The sequence below is a fragment of the Mustela erminea genome, chromosome 20 (assembly GCF_009829155.1).
Source record: "Mustela erminea isolate mMusErm1 chromosome 20, mMusErm1.Pri, whole genome shotgun sequence".
NCBI classification, from domain to species: domain Eukaryota; kingdom Metazoa; phylum Chordata; class Mammalia; order Carnivora; family Mustelidae; genus Mustela; species Mustela erminea.
In genome coordinates this window covers 35065322-35087643 of record NC_045633.1, presented here as the reverse complement: position 1 = coordinate 35087643, position 22322 = coordinate 35065322, and the positions used below count along the sequence as shown (strand labels likewise).

General features: G+C 50.7%; 1 protein-coding gene across 6 annotated transcripts in view; it reads left to right on the top strand.

Annotated features, from left to right (window-relative positions):
* LOC116580801 (general transcription factor II-I repeat domain-containing protein 2) overlaps positions 1 to 22119 on the top strand; it is a 34724-nt gene extending 12605 nt beyond the window's left edge. Inside the window, exons 4-16 of one of the 6 annotated variants that reach the window (XM_032327500.1) lie at positions 466 to 585; positions 1835 to 2018; positions 2192 to 2220; positions 3696 to 3750; positions 4049 to 4092; positions 5505 to 5582; positions 9989 to 10045; positions 12612 to 12674; positions 15887 to 15964; positions 17073 to 17156; positions 18009 to 18192; positions 18388 to 18416; positions 20305 to 22119. In XM_032327500.1, the coding sequence (XP_032183391.1) occupies positions 466 to 585; positions 1835 to 2018; positions 2192 to 2220; positions 3696 to 3750; positions 4049 to 4092; positions 5505 to 5582; positions 9989 to 10045; positions 12612 to 12674; positions 15887 to 15964; positions 17073 to 17156; positions 18009 to 18192; positions 18388 to 18416; positions 20305 to 21911 (2612 nt within the window). In that variant the 3' untranslated portion in view covers positions 21912 to 22119. The other 5 variants (XM_032327501.1, XM_032327503.1, XM_032327502.1 and 2 more) reach the window with 5 other exon arrangements.
* Positions 22120 to 22322: the final 203 nt, after the last annotated feature.

The following is a 22322-nucleotide window of genomic DNA, read 5'->3' as shown; positions in this document are numbered from 1 at the left end:
CTGCCGAGCAGAGAGCCTGACACAGGACTTGATCCCAGAACCCTGAGATCACGACCCGAGCCAAAGGCAGAGGCCTAACCCACCGAGCCACCCAGGCGCCCTCAAGATTTTATTTTTTAAGTTATCTCTACACCCAACATGGGACTTGAACTTACAACACTAAGATCTAGAGTTGCATGCTCTACCAACTGAGCCAGCCAGGCACCCCATCTCTGTGGGTTTTCTTAATAAAAGATCTTGTTTTAGGGGCACCTGGGTGCTCAGTCAGAGCCGTGTGTGACCACCTCAGGGTCATGTGTTCAATCCCCATTTTGGGGGTAGAATTTACTCAGGGGGAAAAAAAAAGTGTTTCGTGTTTCTTCATTCTTCCCCTTTCTTGCTTCACAATACCAGAAGCAGAGATATGAAGGGAACGCACAAGACAAATGCTGGGACAATGACTCTGTGCCTGTCACTCACTTACAGGCATTGCCCAAGAAACGCAGGAGGCCAAGCCCCCCAACCCCACAAACGGGATGCCGATGGATTCAGGAGAAACGGAAATACTCAGAAAAGCGGTTGAGGACTATTTCTGCTTTTGTTACGGTAAAGTTCACAGGCCAAGCATTAATTCTCTGAATAGTTCACCAACGGGTAACTGGACCCCGTTTCAGATCACCTTATCCATGGGACCACTTAGATGCCTCTGACACTTAAAACTCACATTCTCCTTAAGTGAAAAGCCAGTTCTTCTTCTTCTTTTTTTTTTTTAATTTTATTTTATTTATTCGTGAAAGCACAAACAGGGGGAGCGGCAGAGAGGGGGGGAGAAACAGGCTTCCTGCCAAGCAGGGAGCCTGCCATGGGACTCGATCCTGGGATCCAGGGATCATAACCTGAGCCGAAGGCAGTTGCTTAACAAACTGAGCCACCCAGGCGCCCCTACAAATAAAATCTTGAAAAAAAAAAAGGCTGGGGCACCTGGGTGGCACAGTCTCTGCACGTCTGCCTTTGGTTCAGGTCATGAGGGTCCCAGGATTGAGCCCCATGTTGGGCTCCCTGCTCAGGGGAAAGCCTGCTTCTTCTTCACCCACTGCCCCTGCTTGTGTTCCCTCTCCCACTGTGTCTCTCTGCCATAAATTTATAAAATCTTTAAAAAGAAAAAAAGGGCTCAGTACCCAACTAGCTACAGGGGTGTTGTACTTACTTGTGACATAAGCTCCTTCCTTAGCATCTCAGGGTCTTGTTTGTCATTTTTAAAGAGCTTCATATATTTATGGAACTTTCAGGTCCCTGTGAGCACTTGACTATGGGGGACCCTGAGCATAGGGGATCTGGGGGTCTCAGGCTACCCTTCCCTGAGATAAATGGGGCTCCTTCCCTGGGGGCTGGTCAGCCAGCGGAGAAAGGCTGACATGGCCCCAAGATGGCAGCAACGTGAGGCCATGTTGACTCTGTAACTTTTCCACGGGAAGTTGGCCTGACTCGTTGGAGGGACACAGGGACATAGGGATGGCTAAGCTCTGGGTGGGGGCTCCTATCCCTTGTTGACAGCAGCCTGAAGAACCCCGGGTCCTCCCTGCCAACCTGGGGGCATCGTCTCCAACAGACTGGAGAAAAAAGACCTATTATTTCCTCTTTCTAAAGTGAAGATGTAAAGTAAAATGTTTGATAAGTTCTTCCTTGGGCCCTTTGGGAATTTTATGAACTTGGGTTGTAAGGAATGGGGTACGTGAGCTTTTCCTTGACCTTCAAAGCAGAGTATCGCCACCCAAGTTTTCTTCCTACCTCGAATGAAACTGACCGGTAGGGTCTGGGCTCATTCCATCTAAAGGCATCTGGACTCTTCCTCTAGGGAAAGCCTTGGGGACGACAGCAATGGTACCTGTTCCGTACGAGAAGATGCTGCGAGACCCCGGGGCCGTGGCCGTGCAGGGCCTTCCAGAAGGAGTGGCCTTTCAACCCCCTGAGAACTATGGTCTCGCCACCCTGAAATGGATCTTGGAGAACAAAGCGGGGATTTCATTCATCATAAACAGGTGGCAGGCTCTATCCCCCTCATAACAGCTGGTCCTTTTGAGGATAAATGGGCGGCTTCGTTTCAAGTTCGTTTGTTCATTAAGTTCTGTTACACGTAGAAGCTGATTATGCGGATGTTTGATCTGTCTTCCTTGTGTGTTCACGTCAGGTAATAGTATCGGTTTTCTTGCAGACCTTTCCTAGGTCCAGTGAGTCAGCTAGGTAAGTGACAGCGTCTCATACTTGGTGACTGCTCCTGGCTGCTAAGCCAGTTCTGCTTTTCTTAATTAAAATGCAAGTTTGGTACTTTGGGAAGCTTGTGTATTCCTTGCCTTCTCCCCGCGGAGGGAGCAACCTTCTGACCCTGCAGGGTGGCCGGGGGGGTCGGGGTGGGGATCGTGCTGTTGGAGGGTGAGCAGGTCAGGGAAGGACCCACCACAGCGAGAACTGAGATGGGATTCTGCTGCCCGGTCTCAAGCCGGCAAGCTTCCACAGCTGGAGCAGGGAGGGCGGTAGGGCCAACCTTGTCCTCAAGGACAGGAGTGTGAGGGTGCCAGGTCACCCCATGGTCTTCGAGTCGCAGCCACGGGCCGGGCATTGTTGGGTTCCAGAGTGGGTGTAGGAGATGTGACCCTTCCCGTACTCCCGAGACTCACGATCTAGAATGAAGGAGCTGTCCAACAGACAACCAGCGATGACCTGTGATGTTCTCAGGATGGCTGGTGGTCGTCCCCGGAGGCCTGGAAGGGGTTAGAATTGTGTGACCAGAAGAGCGTCCTGGAGGACCAGGTTCTCAAGCTAAAGCAGGGTCACTATGTGTTGGCTCTGCCGGGAAGCCCATCCCACGTGCTCCGGCAGAAAGTAGCACGTGTGGGTGTTGGAGGCCGCGTTTGAGAACGCACAACCCTTCATCATCTCCTTAACTTTTGATGGCCAAGGGACCAAGAAATTATAATTTTGCCAGAAGCATTTGGAGACCTACCTCTGCCCACTTCTTACTCCTTCAGATTATTCTGGAACGCAGTGGGAAACACAGTGGCCGTAGCTGGCCTTGGGAGACCAGGCCGGAAGAGGTTGTTTGGCCGGGTGGACTAGTTACAGAAACAAAAGGCCCAGGGGAGGGTGGGGCAGGCTTCACAAGGCGCAGGCGGGGTTCTTGGGCAACGTGACATTGTGCCGACCCTGAACTACTCTCCGAGCAAAGTCCCTTGCAGAGCACTTCTAAGTTCCCAGACTTACCCACGTACTGTTAAAGCAGGGACCTGAGGGTCAGGGGCGGCCGGGGACCCGGTGGCCGATGTCCCCCATGGCTTGTATTTTCACTATAGGAGTGTCTTAGCTGCCCAGCCTTTCTCTGCACATGTGCTGTACCTGGTGCGATTCTAAGCACTCTGTACGTATTAATTGATCGTCACCCTACCACCATTTTCAGACGAGGAAACTGAGGCCCCAGGAGGTTTAGTGACCCGCGTGAGGTCGCTCCAGCCCCAGTCCACTCCTCGGCCCCCAGTCTGGCCCCACACGTGGCCCCAGGGCATGAGGGCTGCTCTGAGTTTATCTCTGCCCAGGACGATGGCGTAAGGGCTGGGGCTGGACTTGAGTTCTCTCTACCTTTGCTTTCACCTTACGTGCCTCTGAACGTTGGCATTTTCAAGGTGCAGAAAGGGGCTAGCAAGTGTCTTTCTCCTCCCGCACAGGTGGGCCTGTGGTGGCCACAGACGCTGAGAGGTCGGTGACATCGCCAAGCGAAAGGTAGGGGGTAGAGCGAATCAAATGCACACATAACCCTAACGTGTTCGTTTTTAGACCCGGGGAAGTTCGACGTTCTTTATTCAAAGGGATTTGGGGATTTTAAGACTGTGTTCTGTGGACGCCTTTATTTGTATGACAGATTACAAGAATTAGCTTTGTGTTCGGCTGGTTAACGGGGGGGGGGGGGCGGGCAGCGAGGATGGTGTGGATGTCGGGGGTTGTGGTACAGCGTGTCCCGACGCCTGAGGTCTCGCCTCACGCCACCAGCTTGTCCTGACAGGCTCCCGTCTCCTTTCAGCTGCGGCCCCGTCCGTGTGAAAACGGAGCCCATGGAAGATTCTGGTATGTACACTGATCCGATGCCTTTAAAACCAAGTCTTTGGCGGGTTATCATGACTCCTTTCTTTGGTTTTACTTCTAAAATGTGAGACTTTCAGTAAAAAGGGGGGGCACTCTCTCAATGTAACTTTAAAACAAAACAAAACAAAAAAAAACAACAAAAAGCCAATAGCTAACATCACACTTGGTGAGAAACTAGATCCTTTCAGCGGCGTCTGGGGGCCTCGGGGTCGGGCTGCGGAGCCTGCGTCAGCCTCCGTGCTAAGTGTGGAGTCTGCCCCAGAGTCTCTCTCTCCCCCTCTGCCTCTCCCCCCCCGCCTCACACACCCTCTCTCTCAATAAAGAAATTTTTTTTCAAAGATTTTATTATTTATTTGAGAGAGAGCACGAGTCGGGGGAGGAGCACGGGGAGAGGGAGAAGCAGGCTCCCTGCTGAGCAGAGAGCCCAATGCGGGGCTTGAGCCCGGGACTCCAGGATCATGACCTGAGCCGAAGGCACACACTTAACTGACTGAGCCACCTGGGAGCCCCAATAAATAAAAGAAATCTTTTTTTTAAGCTTTTATTTATTTATTTGACAGCAGAGAGCACAAGTAGGCAGAAAAACTGGCAGAGAGAGGGGGAAGCAGGCTGCCCGCTGAACAGAGAGCCCGATGCGGGGCTCGATCCCAGGACCCTGAGATCATGACCTGAGCTGAAGGCAGAGGCTCAACCCACTGAGCCGCTCAGGTGCCCCAAATAAATAAAATCTTAAAAAAAGAAAAACAAGGGGCGCCTGGTGGCTCAGTGGGTTAAAGCCTCTGCCTTCGGCTCAGGTCATGATCTCAGGGTCCTGGGATCGAGCCCCGCATCAGGCTCTCTGCTCAGCGGGGAGCCTGCTTCCTCCTCTCTCTCTGCCTGCCTCTCTGCCTACTTGTGATCTCTGTGTCAAATAAATAAATTTTAAAAAATAAATAAATTTTTATTCAATGTATTTATTAAAAATAAATATTTATTTAAAAATAAATACATAAAATTTTTTTAGAAAGGGAAGCACGTGTACCGGATTTTCCGCAAGCGCGCGTGTGGGCGCCGCTGTGCGGACAGGGAGCGTTTCCCGGCCGGGAACTCGACCTGCTCCGTCGTCTCGTCCTCCTCCTCTCTTCCCGGCTTCTGTGTCGATTTCCTCTTGTCGTCTGTTTGTTTCGTGACGTCTGTCGTCTGTTTGTTCGATGACGCCGCTAGGGCTTCTGCCTTTATACGGGTCTACGGTTTGCGCGGACAGCGTGAGCGCCGCGTGGTTTCGCTCACTGTTGTGCCGTCGTGTTAACCCAGAGCCTGGAGGTTTCAGCAGCAGCTCCTGCCTCTCTCTGGGTGTGCGTAGGGGCCGGGCTGCGGACTCACGCACGGTTTTATCGTTTCCGTTGCCTCCTAAGGCTCCGCGGTGAAGCCGGCGGCTGTGTCCGTCAAGACGGAATCGGAAGATCCTAATTACTGTTGCTACAACACGCAAGGTAATGCCATTTTAGCCTCATATTCTTCCCTAAACGTTATCAGTGATAGAAAACTGTCATTAGCCCCCTTCTGAAAAACAGAGAGTAATTAAAAAAAAAATAAAAAGATGAAGACCCACGTGCCCGGGATCTAGCGTAGGGCCATTGGACATAAAGCATTTCCCAGTCATAGCACAGACCCCGTGTAGCCTGAGTCCACAGGCTTCAGGGCAAAAACATGAGGGTGAAGGTTCCAGGGCGCACAGGACCTGAGTTTATCTGTTAGGAAGTCTTATTTTGTGCATTCAAAAATCCTGGCCTGGGTGGCTCTGTCGGTTAAGTGTGTGACTTGATCTCAGCTCAGGTCCTGATCTCAGGGTCGTGAGTTCGAGCCCCGCATTGGGCTCCGTGCTGCGCATGGAAACTATTTTAAAAACAACAACAACTTCTCTCTGATCCTCTCCTGTCTGGTCTGTCCCCTAAATTACTGGGAAAGTATCAAAAGAAATTCAGGTCCCGTTCTTAATAATATTTGTTTCATTGACAAGTTAAATGGGGAACAGAAGACACGGCTTACCAGAGACGCACACGTTTCACACAGGGCGCGGGTAGGTGGTCTGTAGTTGTCTGGCGAGGTCAGAATCCGGATGGACCCCTCCCAGCATGGTGCCAGCTGGACGACAGGACGATGTCGCGTCCATAAGAGCGTTGTAAGCCCCCGGGTCCCGTCTCGTCTTTGACTCTGCTGGGAAGGCAGGCAGACTGCGGGACATTTCGCCGTTAATTGTTCAAACGTGACCAGGTTTGAAGTATTTCCCATAGAAATCTTACCTTGAAATACTCCTGCGCCATTCTGAGGTCTCTAACATACGGTTAAAAAAAAAATTTTTTTTTTCCAAAAACTGAAGACCAGTGAGAGTGTCCGTCGTATCACTCTGGTTCTGGGCTGGTCGCCCCACCCCCCCACACACAGCTGGATCCCTTTTCAATCCGTCCTATGTCCTGTCCCCCAAGCATTTATTCCTGGAGAACGGGGTCTGTCGCCTCCCTCCCCTGCTCACACATCGTCTGTGGCTTCTCCTCCGCCGTGTCTTCGGTGGCTGTTCCCGGCTCCCTTCCTGTTCTGTCTGCCCCCCCCCGGCCCCCCACGACCAGCCCCCCTGCTCTGTTCTTCAGATGTCCTGCTCAGGCTGATTCCTGTCCCTGAACAGACCCCGACTCCTCCTTCCCCCGGCTTTTATACAAGCTGATCCCTCCGTGTGGTGGGTTCCCTCCTGGCTCTGCAGGCTTCCAGCAAGTTCCGCCACTTTCTGGACGGTCGGAATCTCAAGAAGAGCAGGGACCTTCCGCCCCCAAAGTGCACGCACCTTTAGTCCTGCCTGCTTGTGTGGTATTTATGCTTTCGCTGCAGACGGCCCTAGCCAGTGGTGGGCTCCTGGGGTGGGGGTGGGGGGCACACAGCGTCTTGCCCCAGCTCTGAGCCCCAGGGCCCCGAGCCCAGGGCTGTGCACACAGCAGGTGCTCACGTGTGCTTGCTGAGCTGAGCGTGTCCCTCGCAAAGAATCCATGTAGCCTGCATCTCAATCGCTCGCGTTTTGGAAAAAAGTACACATGATTACATCTTGACTCCCAGGAATATCCTTTTCAGCTCAAATGACCTTGAGCTCTATCAAAACGCATACAGTTGGGGGAATCTGGGGTATCTACAGAGTCTGCTCCCAAGGCAGCCGTGAAATGAGCAGAGGACTAGACAGACGTACGTACCGTCTTTCTGGTTCAGTTTTTCGGAAAGAAGCACGTTGTTTGAAGAGCCACATTTCGGTTAAATGTGCGCTTTCTAATCTTTCTCCCGCTTGTTTGGAAAAGGACGGAACTATTCAGGATATCTTCTTGGTACAAAAACTCCTTAAGCGGGGCCCCTTCCTTCTTGATGCCCCAAGGGTGAAAATTGCCTGACATCGTGGGCGGCTTTCCATGGGACGGATAGTTTTTGCCCCCACTCAGGCGAAGTCCTCACGTGCTGAAGTATTGACATCATTATATACCCTTGAAGTGAGGGAGAGATGTTTAGATCCATAAGGGCAACCAAGGCCCCTTGCTCAGAATGTCGACTGGCCTTTGCAGAGCCCCCCTCCCCAGCCTGTGACGTCAGCTGTGGCCCCACCGGGGCCCAGGGGCTTGTGCGAGATTTCTACAAAAGTCTGATTCCCAACCCCACCTGGACCTCACCCTCCATCTGAGCACAGACTTCTCAGAAGACCCCTGACTCACATACACACATCAGTGACTTGGGAATTCCCGTAAGGTCTTTCATACGTGCAGGTACCCCATCTCCGGGGCCCCTGGGAATGGAGAATGCACAGGACAAGCTTTGCTGAAATACACCACGCCCAGGTTCCTTTGACATTGGTGGCGGTAAGAGGATCAACACCATTCAGGTTTCTTCCCAAGGTCATGAGTTTAAGCCTCACAATGGGCATAGAGCTTACTTAAAAAAAAAAAAAATGGGGGGGTAAGGCTTTTAAAAAACTATAAAATGTCCCCATTACACAGCCCTATTGAAGCCATACATCTTGGCAATAATCATCAAATGGCCAGTGAAGCCATTCATAGGACATTGATGGGAAAATTATCACAAATGGATTAGGGAGACACTTCCTGAACTCAGTGGTCCAGTGTTCACATCACGAAGGCGGAGGTGAGCAGACTTCATGTGCCTCCTGATGGGATCCAGTAGGAGGTGCACCTTGGGAACACGTACTCCCCCAAATCAAACCTAAATCTGATCCAGCCTCTAGATCTACCCACCAGTTTGCAGGAAACGCGGGGGATAGAGGAACAACACAAAGACGACACCATGAGGACGCAGGCAGGAAGCTCCAGAGCAGGAGGAACGCGAGACAAGGTGGTTTTCTTCATCGAATGATGGCAAGTTAGAGAAGAAATGGAGAAGAAACCTGGTTTATAAGAAAAGATAGTTAAGACATTTCAGCCAAATGCCGCGTGTGGGGCTCCGTCGGGATCCTGATTTGAACAAGCGAGCTACAGAAGAACATTTAAGGATTCTGTGGAATGCCAAGTGCTGGTTAGTGCTGGAATCGGGAAGCCATCCTTTCGTAACCGTTAAAATAAGAGACTGGGTCAAGCAGGAGTCACCAGTGGTTGTGGCATCTAGAGAGAAGTCTAGAAAAGACCAACTCGAAATAAGGAACTTTCAGTGGCGGGAGGGTCGTCTCCCTCCCTTTTTAAATTTAAAAAAAAAATTTTTTTTAAAGATTTTATTTATGTATTTGACAGAGATCCAAGCAGGCAGAGAGAGAGGAAGGGAAACAGGCTCCCCGCTGAGCAGAGAGCCCAATGTGGGGCTCGATCCCAGAACCCTGGCATCATGACCTGAGCCGAAGGCAGAGGCTTTAACCCACGAGCCACCCAATTTTTTAAAAATCTTAAGTAATCTCTACACCCAACAAGGGACTCAAACTCACAACCCCTAGATCAAGGTTCGCTCGCTCCACTCACCGAGCCAGCCAGGCGCCCCAGGAGTCTCTCTTCTTCTAAAACAGAAATGCCATAAAAATCAGGCAGACTATAGAACCGCTCCAGGTTAAATGAAGGTGAAGCGCAGTGGGAACGAGACGGGGTGCCGGGCCCTAGACCAGGTCCTGCCCTAGAGGAGGGAAGGCCGGAAGGAAGTGTTCAGAGGTGAAGCGCCACGGTGTCCCTAACTTGTCCTCGGGTGGGTCGGAGGAGAAAAGGACGTCCCCTATACATGCATGATCCAGCTACGTAGGAAGCTGGGGTGGGGTACGGGCCAGGATTGCACACGATCAAGGGAAACCATAAACCCTTATCCACGTCGTTGAAGGAGACGGTATGTGGTTCCTCTTTGTACTCTTGTTTTTGTGATTTTCTGTAACTTTGGAACTATGCCCAAATATGAAATTTTTTAAAAAGATGTGTACGAGGCAGTTGGGGAAGTTTGCACAGTGACCCGGTATGAGCTGAGGGTACAGAAGAGTGTTAATCTGGGGGGGAGCCGTGGTGTGGGGAAGGGGAAGGACCAGTCCCTCTGTCTTGCTTGCACACGCACGGTCTGCGCGCCCCCGCGCGGCCAGACCTGGGATTTACTTGAAGGACGAGGCGGGGACGCGCAGGAGAGCAGGGGGCGGTGTTGGTGGCTGTCGGCGTGGTTCTGCCATCTCTGCTCTGGCATCTTCTCCCAAGGGCAGATAAATCAGCAAAGAAAAAACGTAAAGAAGGAATCACTTGTGTGAATTTCGTGGCAAGGACTTGGAGTAGTTTTCACGTACATTCCGGCGTGGGGCTCGACCTGTCGACTTGGTTTTAAATGAATTCTTGTTCACATTTTCTGTTTTGGCCTTTTTTTTTTTTTTTTTTTTTTAATGTGTCATTTGCTTCTCTTTCAGAAAGCCAGCATCCTTGTGCCAGTGGCGAAGTAACAGAAATGGAGTTACCCATGGAAGGTCAGAGAAACCAGGCATTTTAGCCTCTTTTCGGTTTTGGTGCTCTGGTTTGCAGTGTTTCGCAGAGAGCGCGGTCTTTTAAAGACCCGCGACGCATGTTTGACAGTGAGGCAGCTTCCCGGCATGCCTCCTCAGAAAAACACCCGAGTCTTGGCGCTAAAATGTGGTCTCAGGAGCTCTGTCACCCTTGCTTTTCTGACCCGTGAGTGATTCTTCTTAAAGCACCCAGATTAGAAGCTGTGCGGTAAGAAAGATTTACACCTGTGCCATTTACTGCTTTATCCACTTTGTCTTCTTGATGGGCATACCAAAATTCTTTTTTTTTTTTTTTTAATTTTAAGTAAACTCTTAGTAAACTCTAAGTAAACATGGGACTCGAACTTATGACATTAAAAGCTGTATGGTCCACCAACCCCCAGCCAGGTGCCACCCCCTCCAAATTCTTTTGAACACAGTTGAGAATTATTTTAGGAAATTCTTTTTTTTTTAAGATTTTATGTATTATTTGAGAGAGAGAGAGAGAGCAGGAGTCGGGGCAGCAGGGGCAGAGGGAGAGGGAGAAGTAGACTCCCCGCTGAGCAGAGAGCCCGATGTGGGACTCAATCCCAGGACCCTGAGATCATGACCTGAGCCAGAGGCAGACGCTTAACTCACTGAGCCACCCAGGTGCCCCTAGAAGTAAAATCTGATGGTACTTTCCTCCCTGTGTGTATGAATCTTGAGTATCGTGTGTAAGGCCTGAACTCTTAAAATGGTTCATACATGTCCAAGGTAACATTAATAAAGGAGATTTTGTCCCCACACCTAGAGGCATGGGACATCTTTATCGGTTTACAGGCAAGAAGATGTCGCTTTTAGGGGTAGGATGATGCCTCTTTTGGTTCCAAAATGATTTGTATTTTCTCTAAGTCAGGTCATGATCTCAGGGTCCTGGGATCGAGTCCCGGCATCAGGCTCTCTGCTCGGCAGGAAGCCGGCTTCTCCCTCTCCCTCTCCCCCTGCCTATGTTCCCTCTCCCGCTGTGTCTCTCTGTCAAATAAATAAAGAAAATCTTAAAAAAAAAAAAAAAAGAAGAAGCAGCAGCAGCTTCAAGAGCATAGATGTGTTGTGTGTCTTCACCATTTCCCCCCCAGATGGTGTATCTTACGTTACGATAGTCCAATACCCAACAACTGATTCCTTTAGAGTCTTTCTTCCTCTACGAACAATTAACAGCAGCTTTCTAAAATGAGCCAGAGTTAGATGAGATCGTCCAGCCAGGCTTGTGTCCGTGGGTCATAATTCTGGGAAACCAGAAAAATCTATTGTGTCTCCGGGGTCATAACAGGCTGGACCCCGGGGGGCTGGTGGCTGGGGATCCGCCCCGCAGGGCACCCAGCTTGCTTTTGTCCGAGGGATGTCTGATGACAGCAAGAAGGAATTCCATCACCTCAAAGAAAAGGACATTCCGTGTACACTAATGGGTACTGTTTCTTAATATGTGAGAGTTTCTTGCCTCCCCTTATCCCTTAGAAGGTTACCCTTTCTTACCCTATGATCCCTCTTAAAGTTAAAATTACCTTCACATTTAGGGACGCCCAGCTGCGTCGGTCAAAAGAGCGTGAGGCCCTTGATCCCGGGATCACGAGTTCGACCCCCACGTTGGGTGTAGAGATTATGATAAAATAGTAATAATAAGTAAAAATAAATATTTAGGTCTTTCATCCATTTTGAGTTATCTTAGTGGATGGTGTAAGGGAATGGCCCAGTTTCGTTCTTCTGCATGTGGCTGTCCCGTGTCCCCAACACCATGTGTTGAAGAGGCTGTCTTTTTTCCATCAGACATTCTTTCCTGCTTTGTCGAAGATGAGTTGACCATAGAGTTGAGGGTCCATTTCTGGGCTCTCTGTTCTGGTCCATTGATCTGTGTGTCTGTTTCTGTGCCAGTACCATGCTGTCTTGATGCTGACAGCTCTGTAATAGAGCTTGAAGTCTGGAATAGTTGATGCCGCCAACTTCGGTTCTCTTTTTCGATATTCCCGTGGAGGGTGTGGTGCTGAACAAAATACATCAGTCAGATTAAGACAATTATCATGTGGCTTCACGCATAGGAGGCATATGAGAAAGAGTGCAGAGGACCACACGGAAGGGAGCAGAACTAAATGGGGAGAAACCAGAGAGGGAGACAGACCGTGAGAGACTCCTAACTCCAAGAAGCGAACTGAGGGTTCCCGGAGGGCTCCGGGGTCGGGGACGGGGTGCCCGGGGGGTGAGCACGGAGGAGGGCGCGGACGTGGCGAGCCCTGGCTGTTCGACGCAGCCGATGAACCGCTGACCTCTACCTCTGAAACCCAGGACGTACTACATGCTGGCTAACTGAATTAAAATTTTTTTTAAAAAGAAGTAAAAATAAATAAAAATTAAAAAAAAAATGACTTTCACATTTACACTTTTACGTGTGTTAAGTACGGACTGGGTTGAACGTGCCAGGCCAGGCTGCTGTCTCAGCACAGGAGCCGTAGACGGCTGCAACATGAGGGCACACAGCAGCCAAGGTCATTTTAGACATTTTTTTTCTTTTCCCAAGATTCCACTCCGCGTGCCCCTTCAGAAACGAGCGAGGACCCCAAAGCCGAGGTGAAAATTGAAGGTGAGTTTCCGGAAGCCTCGTCAGAGGGACGCGGCTCAGTGCGGCGTGGGGTGTGTGTATGCGTGTGTGTGTGTGCGCGTGTACGTGTGTGTGCGCACGTGTATGTGCGTCCGTGCAGCTCACACTGGCCGGGACCAGACTATGCTCCATCCCAAGTGAGGAAGAAAGAAGGGGCTGGCGGGGAGGCGCCTGGGTGGCTCAGTGGGTTAACGTCTGCCTTCGGCTCAGGTCATGATCCCAGAGTCCCGGGATCGAGTCCCGCGTCGGGCTCCCTGCTTGGCGGGGAGCCTGCTTGTCCCTCTCCCCCCCTCCGCCCGCCGCTCCCCTGCGTGTGCATGGAACGTGTCCCCATTTCTTCGCATCGTCTTGAATTTCTTTCGTCAGTGTTCGTTTTCAGAGTCCAGGTCGTTCCCCTCTTTGGTGGTTTATTTCTCGCGATTTGACTGTTTGGGGTGCAGTTGTCAATGGGATCATTGTCTGAGTTTCACTCTGGCTGTGTGGGAACGCGGCGGATTTCTGTGCCTTGATGTTGTGTCCTGCGGCCTTACTGGATTCATTGGTCAGTTCTAGTAGTTCTTGGTGGAGCCTTTAGGGGTTTTGATACGTAGAATCATGTCGTCTGCAAATCGTGAGGGCTTTACTTCTCCCTACCGGTTGGAGGACTTTCATTTCTCTGTGTTGCTTAATTGCTGTGGGAGTCTTTTTGTTTATTTTTTTTTTTTAAGATTTTATCTATTTGAGAGAGCAAGAGGGCATGAGTGGGGGGTGGGAGAGGCAGAGGGAGAGGGAGAAGCAGGCTCCCCGCTGAGCAGGGAGCCCAACCTGGGACGCGATCCCAGGAGCCTGAGATCAGGACCCCGGCCAAAAGGCAGGCGCCGAACTGGCTGAGGCACCCAGGCGCCCCACCGGGAGCCCTTTTATTTAGAGATAATATCATTTCCCGTGACTCACCACAGAGTCTGAATCGATTTTGCCATTTTAGGGGGATTTGGAAACGGAATGGTTGTTCCCATCCGGATTTGATTCTTCCATTTTTACTTTATTTCTCTGAATTCTGAAACTGCTCTCACCACGTTGACCCCGTTTCAGAGGGAAAATCCCTCCCATCGCTGTTTATAAGAGAGAACAAGAGTGAGCAGCCCAGGTGCCCCGCGGTTACAAGAGGGCTGTGGCCATCCGCTGGGAAAACTGCCCACGTGCATTCAGAGGAAAACAACGCCGTCTGGCTCGAGACAAGTTACAAACAAAACGGAGGGACACCCAAGCCATAATTTCTCATAGGATCAGGGCGCCTGCGTGGCTCAGTCGGTTAACCGTCCGATTCTGGATTCCAGTTCCGGTCGTGATCTCAGGGTCCTGGAATCAGGCCCGTGTCAGGCCGCACACTCAGCATGGGGTCCGCTTGGGACTCTGTCTCTTCCTCTCTTTCTCTCCCTCCCCCCTGCTCCCTGCTGATCAATCAATCAATCAATAAAATCTTTAAAAATAGTAATAATTTATACTGCGATCTCAGTTTTATTTCAAAAGAAGAAATTTTATGTAGAAAGAAAAAAATAGAAGATAATACCAAAAAACAAAAAAAACATAGGGACCAGTGTTGGAATTGTGTGTGGTTTTACTTTTCTTCATTTTGCCTGTCACTGTTTCCCTCACTGTCCCCAGGAGGCGTAGGTTAATTACGTATGAGGGGGAAATTCAGACACTGATGGGTTCTGTGTGAAGGGGCCGCTTCTCCGCGGGGTGTTAGCTCTGACGGTTTTACTGGCAGTCATGCGGTGATGCCGTCAGGGTAACCAGACGCAGAGGAGACGCCCCCTGTCCAGAGGTGACGTCCCTGACCCGTAGCCAGGAGGGAGGCATGGATGGATTTTCCCTCAGTGGGGATGGGTTTGTGCTAAGTCCGCTGTACCTGAAGTCAGTGGGGCCTGGTGGGTTTCCAGATAAAACGTGATATTTAGGGGTGGGTGCCTGGGTGGCTCAGTGGGTTAAAGCGTCTGCCTTCAGCTCGGGTCATGATCTCAGGGTCCTGGGATTGAGCCCCGCATCAGGCTCTCTGTTCAGCAGGGAGCCTGCTTCCTCCTCTCTCTCTCTCTCTGCCTGCCTCTCTGCCTGCTTGTGATCTCTGTCTGTCAAGTAAATATATAAAATCTTTTTTAAAAATAATAAATAAATAAATAAATCTCCAGGGGCGCCTGGGTGGCTCAGTCGGTTAAGCGCCCAACTCTTGATTTTGGCTCCAGTCATGATCTCAGGGTCGTCAGATGGAGGCCTGTGCCGGGCTCTGCGCTGGGCGTGGAACCTGCTTCGCAGTCTCCCCCCCGCCCCCCGCCGCTCCCCGCCCCACTCATGTGCACTCACGCTTTCTCTCAAAAAAGTTAGAAATAAGAACTTAATCAAACAAAATAGATTCTCCAAAGTTCATCCACATGGCAGAAAATGACAAAACTTCCTTTCAAGGTTGGATAATATTCCACCGTGTGCATAAATCACGGGTTATCCATTCTTCCATAGATTAACGCTTAGGTTGTTACCTCAAAGTACTTTTATGAATATAATGGAGTGTAACATACGGAGTTGTCAAATCGCTATGTTGTACACCTGAAACCAACGCAACGTTGTGTGTGAACTCTACTTGAATTAAACGAGGAAACGGTATAAAAAATCCCATGTTAGAATCCAAGTCCGGTGGTGATTTGAACACAGGTCGATGGAAACGTTCTCCAAGAGGGCCTCCCTGCTGTGCTACTGTCTTGTGGGACATGACGCTCGTGCAGGGACTACAAGTCCAATCACCTTTTTGGTCTGGAGAGCAGTTTTCTAAAGGATTGGCTATAAGTTATTTGGTAGATAATGACCACCTAGCAAAGGACCTTGGCATTGGGAAGCCCATGTGTAGGTGTGCGCTTGTCCTGCGTCGGACGGCGGTTATTACGATGACTTATAGAATGTGGAGCCAGAGGAGCACTTTCATATTTTATTTTTTAAAAGATTTATTTATTTATTTTAGAGAGAGAACGTGCATGCAGGGCGGAGGGGCTGGGAAGATGGAGAGTGTCCTAGACACAGAGCATGGAGCCCGACTGCCTACAGCCCATGTTCTCTGAAGCTTTAGAAGTTGAGCCTGCGCTTCTGATCAGAGCGGCACGTGGACGTTTTTAGAGGAGAGTTAACCTAATTTTCTTCAAGTCCTACATTTCAGTTTCTCTTTTTAGGAAGCACAAATTCATCCAGCGTCACAAATTCTGCAGCTGGCGTTGAAGATCTTAACATTGTTCAGGTGACAGTTCCAGGTATGGACGTCTATCTGGCGTTATCATAATTGATGTTATATTTTTCTTTTTGTTATATTTTAACCATTTTATGACACGGGTCATAAACCCTTGGAACTTTGTTATTATTATTATTTTTTTGCTTAGTTCATCCTTTCAACAATTCAGAGATATCAAATACAGTACAGAGTGTCAAACACTGAATACCTTCCTTTTTTTTTTTTTTTAAAGATTTTATTTATTTATTTGACAGAGATCACAAGCAGGCAGAGAGGCAGGCAGAGAGAGAGGAGGAAGCAGGCCCCCTGCTGAGCAGAGAGCCCGATGCGGGACTCGATCCCAGGACCCTGAGACCATGACCTGAGCCGAAGGCAGAGACTTGAACCCACTGAGCCACCCAGTCGCCCCACTGAATACCTTCCTTATATCAGACATCGTTAATCAGATATATTGCTTCTCACAGCCACGCCTTGGCATTACTGGAAAATACACCTCAGGGCGGGCAACTCCAAGCACCAGCTACCATGGAATAGGAATTGGCCAGAGAGGGGAGTTTATCTGCTGCCCATCGAGCAGTCCTTTCTGAATATGTGTATATAAAATCTATCTGCAGAGATACAAAAGAATCCAATGACATAGTCCCTCCAAGAAGGAAACAGAGCTGAGAGAGGGATGGAGACAGATGGTTCACTGTGCAGTGTTCTGTCTTGTGAGTTTTGAACCACATAATTGCTTTAGTTATTCAAAATTAAATACAATAAGAATGTGAAGTATTGAAAAATATTCCATTCTAGTCCTACTACGTCTTATTCCTTTTACTTGTCATATTGCATTGGCTAAGATTGCTAATTCAGTGCTGAAGAGTTGAGGTCAACATGGATATTCTGGTCCTACATAATGTTGAAAATGTTCCCTAAAGCAGTATGGAGTGTGTTTACATGGGTTTATGATTTGGGACATTCTCTGTCATCTACGATGGCTTCCATTTACACATTTCCAAAAAACTAAACTGAACGATAAGCCACGTAAAGTGCTTTCTTCCTATGCTGTCAGGCTCTTTCTCCAACAGCTTTTTAGGGGGCAAATATATCAATAACCCTAGTTTATTTGATTGTCTGATTATTTTTAGATAATGAGAAGGAAAGATTATCCAGCATTGAAAAGATAAAACAACTAAGAGAACAAGTCAATGACCTCTTTAGCCGAAAATTTGGTAAGTTTTTATATTGTTATGTATCCAAAAAGTATATATTTGAGGTATTTCCTTTTAATGGAATACTTTATTGATCTTTCTGGGGGTGCCTGGCTGGCTCAGTCAGAAGAACGTGTGACTCTTGATCTAGGGGTTGTAAATTCAAGCCTCATGTTGGGTGTAGAGCTTACTAAAAAAATTGTTAATAAAATATATATTTTTTTTTTATTTTTTTTTAAGTTTTTTTTTTTAGATTTTATTTTTATTTATTTCACAGAGAGAGAGAGATCACAAGTAGGCAGAGAGGCAGGTAGAGAGAGAGGGAAGCAGGCTCCCTGCTGAGCAGAGAGCCCGATGCGGGGCTCGATCCCAGGACCCTGAGATCATGACCTGAGCCGAAGGCAGAGGCTTAACCCACTGAGCCACCCAGACGCCCCCCAAATATGTTTTTTTAAAAAAAGAAATAATCTCCCTGGGAAGGAGCTACGATCAAAATCAGTGTGTATTTTCCCCGACGATCTTTTACATGGACACCGTGATCGCAACACTCTCTCTCTTCGATTTACGGGGTTCTTACGTAATAGCCGAGCATGGCTTTCAGTACTCCCGTGCGAGTCATTATTCAATCTTCATAAAACCCTCTTTCAGGTAGATGCCAGGATCGTTTCTCTTTCACGGAGAGAGAAATTGTGCCTGTTACCTTGCCCGTTGCCAACGTCCAAGTCAGTAAGGCTGTCCCTGAAGCAACAGTGGCCGACCGCCCCCACTGTCCCTGGACGGGAAGGATCTTAACGCCTCGGCCGAGAAGACAAAGCGTGGTCTGGGAAAGGCAGGTGGCACACTGAGGCGCGCCTGTTGCTTCTCTCCTCCCAGGTGAAGCCATCGGGGCGGACTTCCCCGTGAAGGTCCCCTACAGGAAGATCACGTTCAACCCTGGCTGTGTGGTCATCGACGGCATGCCCCCAGGCGTGGTCTTCAAGGCCCCTGGCTACCTGGAGATCAGCTCCATGCGAAGGATCTTGGATGCCGCAGAATTCATCAAGTTCACGGTCATCAGGTAGGTGAGCGCCCCCTGCTTGGTGATGAGAATGAATCTGAGGGTCACCCGCCACCTGACCCGTGGGGGGGTGGGCAATGGGGAAGGGGGCAGTGGGATTTTTTTTTTTTAACCCCAGGAGGGGGCGGCTTCCGGGAGCTGCGCGTCCGAGGACAGATGAACTCTGTTGCTTTCACTGTGTCTCTCTCCCTTCAGACCCCTTCCAGGCCTGGAGCTTAGCAACGGTGAGTAGCCCGGGTAGGGGACGAGAAGGGCGTCCCAGCACCGCCAGACGTGTCGCCGGGCCCTCACCCCGGGGTCCTCGCTTCTTGAGCCCTAGAACAAAGCCTGGTGTTCATTGGACGCAGTTTATGTGACCTGCTGGTCATCAAGTCCTTTCCTTCTGGGGCTTCACCAGAATTCTCATCCCACAGTTTGAAGGCGCTCGCTGGCTCTCGCATATGGGGGCCCTTCCTGGCCGGCGAGCGGTGGCGGGGGCTGGGTAGCATTTACTGAACTAGCCCAGACCTGTGGGTGCATAGCGCCTGCCTGGAACCCCAGCTCTGTCCCCCAGGACACCCCTGCCCTCCGCCCAGATGTCCCCCCAGTTCAGAGCCAAAAGGGTGCCACTGGGCACTGGAGGGCTCCCAGGACCCCCTCCGGGGCTGAGGTCAGCATCTCTTCTGAGTGATGCCCCGTATTCTGAGCATGGCCCCCCGGGTCCCTGCAAGTCAGCAGCACCCCATGTGGTGAGAAAAGCAGGCGTGGGGCGCCTGGGTGGCTCAGCCACTAAGCCTCTGCCTTCGGCTCGGGTCATGATCCCAGGGTCCTGGAATCGAGCCCCGCATCGGGCTTCCTGCTCAGCAGGGAGCCTGCTTCTCCCTCTCCCTCTCCCACTCCCTCTGCTTGTGTTCGTTCTCTCTCTGTCTCTGTCAAAATAAATAAAATCTTTAAAAACAAAAAAAAAAAAGAAAAAGAAGAAAAAAGAAAAGGAAAGCAGGCGTAGGGAAGTCCTCGGGAGTCCGAGTCACGAAGGAACGTCCGTGGTTCAAGCTGGGAAAGCTAAAATACTCTTTGAAAATTCCCGATGGTTCTTCCCAAACTCGTCTTGCTGCCTAATGAGTTCTTTTTTTTTTTAAACCTTTCTTGGTAGCTTTATGGAGGCATAATTTATATGCCATAACATTCACTTGGGTGAGGTATACACCTGTCAGCGATTTTGGATAAATTTACAGAGTTAGGCAAACTGTCACCATCATCAAATATAAGGACATTCCCCATCACCCCCCAAAGGTCCCTCCTACCCACTTTTCTGTCATCTCCTGTCCCTGTCCCCAGCCCCAGGCAGCCACCAAGTTGACTTTCTTTCTTGTCTCTGCCCACACTTCCTTGAAGTGAATGTTTAGACCCGTGTTCTCTCCAAGCAGAGTGCACCTGCTTCATGGCCAGATTCCTTTAAATTTAAAACAAGTAAGTTGTGTGCGGTTCCGGGCCGATGAGCAAGGTCCTTTGCGGCCCACGGCAGGTAAACCACATGCCGTGGTCATCCCCTCTCTGTGACTTCGAAGTTCTCTTGAGACCCAAATGAACAAAAATAGACATTCAAATGCGAACGTACTGTCAGATCAGTGTCGCTTAAAGCAGACGTGGCAAACAGGAACTTCCTGAGATCACAGAAGACGCCTTTCACGGGGCTCACGTACCTCTTAAAAATGGGAATGAGCGGCCGACGCTAAGAACCCAGGGATAAGAAAGAAAAGCTGGGGACGTTTTATGAAAGTCGATGTTGGGGATCCAGGGCGCCCAGCTTAGTGGGTAGGGTATGCCACTCTTAATCTCGGGGTTGTGAGTTTGAGCCTGGTGTCTGGCATAGCGTTTTCCTTTAAAAAAAAAAAAAATCGATTTCTAAATTCTCTTGGAATCTGAAGATCTGGCCACAGATTCCACCTTCCGTCCGGCAGCAGCTGGCTAGGGCTGAGAGTCAGCCGTCCCTCTCTGCAGGGTCGGGTTCACCCCGCCGCCCCGTGCCGCCTCACCCCTGTCATTTATCACCACGTCTCTGCTGTCGGTTTTCGTATAGCGGCATTAAGAGAAACCGTGAAATGTGTCTTGTCTCCATGTCTCTCTCAAAAGTGGGGAAAAGGAAGATAGACCAGGAGGGCCGTGTCTTTCAAGAGAAGTGGGAGAGAGCGTATTTCTTCGTGGAAGTGCAGAATATCCCCACGTGTTTGATATGCAAGCAGAGCATGTCTGTGTCCAAGGAGTACAACCTGCGCCGCCACTACCAGACGAACCACAGTAAGCACTACGACCAGTACACGGAGAAGATGCGTGACGAGAAGCTCCACGAGCTCAAGAAAGGGCTCCAGAAGTACCTCCTGGGGTCACCCGAAATCGCGGGTCCCGAGCAGAAACAGGCGCCGACCAATGTGAGCCCGAAGGAAGCCGCCGCCGCCGCGCAGCCCGTAGAAGACGTGGCCGGGAACCTCTGGGAGAAGTTGCGGGAAAAAATCAAGTCGTTCGTGGCCTACTCGATTGCGATCGACGAGATCACGGACATCAATAACACCCCGCAGCTGGCCATATTCATCCGGGGCGTGGACGAGAACTTCGACGCGTCGGAGGAGCTCCTGGACACGGTGCCCGTGACGGGGACGAGATCCGGCAACGAGATGTTTCTGCGCGTCGAGAAGAGCCTGAAGAGGTTCAACATCGACTGGTCCAAACTGGTCAGCGTGGCCTCCACGGGCACGCCCGCGATGGTGGACGGGAACGACGGCCTGGTCACGAAACTCAAGTCCAAGGTGGCCACGGTCTGCAAGGACTCGGACCTCAAGTCGGTCTGCTGCATCATCCACCCGGAGTCGCTCTGTGCGCAGAAGCTGAAGATGGACCACGTCATGAGCGTCGTGGTGAACTCGGTGAACTGGATATGCTCCCGCGGGCTGAACCACAGCGAGTTCACGACCCTGCTGTACGAGCTGGACAGCCAGTACGGCAGCCTGCTCTACTACACCGAGATCAAGTGGCTCAGTCGCGGGCTGGTGCTCAAGCGGTTCTTTGAATCGCTGGAAGAAATCGACTCGTTCATGTCGTCCCGAGGCAAGCCCCTGCCTCAGCTGAGCTCTCCAGACTGGATCAGAGACTTGGCCTTCTTGGTCGACCTGACCATGCACCTGAACACGCTGAACATCTCCCTCCAGGGGCACTCGCAGGTCGTCACGCAGATGTACGACCTCATCCGGGCCTTCCTGGCCAAGCTGTGCCTTTGGGAGACGCACCTGGCCCGGAACAACCTGGCCCACTTTCCCACGCTGAAGTCGGTCTCCAGAAACGAAAGCGACGGCCTCAACTACATTCCCAAAATCGTGGAGCTGAAGACCGAGTTCCAGAAGAGGCTGTCTGACTTCAAGGTCCACGAAAGCGAACTGACCCTGTTCAGCTCCCCGTTCTCCGTGACGGTCGAGAGCGTGCACGAGGCGCTCCAGATGGAGGTCATTGACCTGCAGTGCAACACGGTGCTGAAGACGAAATACGACAAGGTCGGGGTCCCCGAGTTCTGCAAGTACCTGTGGGGCAGCTACCCGAGGTACAGGGTCCACTGCGCCAAGATCCTGTCCATGTTCGGGAGCACGTACATTTGCGAGCAGCTGTTCTCCATCATGAAACTGAGCAGGACGAAATTCTGCTCGCGGCTCAAGGACTCGCAGTGGGATTCCGTGCTCCACATCGCCACATGACGTGGAAGGCGTCCCCGGCCGCGCCCCGCGGACGACTGCAACCCTCTGCACCCCACGGACGGCGAGATGAAAAGACAATGTGCACGCGGTTTCCGCTTTCCAGTTCTTTCCACCTCGACTCGGAAACGCAACTTGCGGCATCCGACCCGTATGTATGACATTTTATGCCTCCACACAGTCCAGTAAAGATCACGAGCGTTTTACTGTATCCCTGGTGGTTGCCTTTCCTTGCGGCGGGCGGGTTCCGCTCACCCCTGAGGCCGGCACACGGAAGTTTTAGGCCGCTCAGCAGAGAAACAGAGAGAGAGGCGTGTATGCGTGTAGGGTAAGCGCGCACACATCCAGCGCACGCATCCAGTCCCCCACGCTTTGCACGGTATCCCCTGTGATCTAACACGTTCGCACACTGGG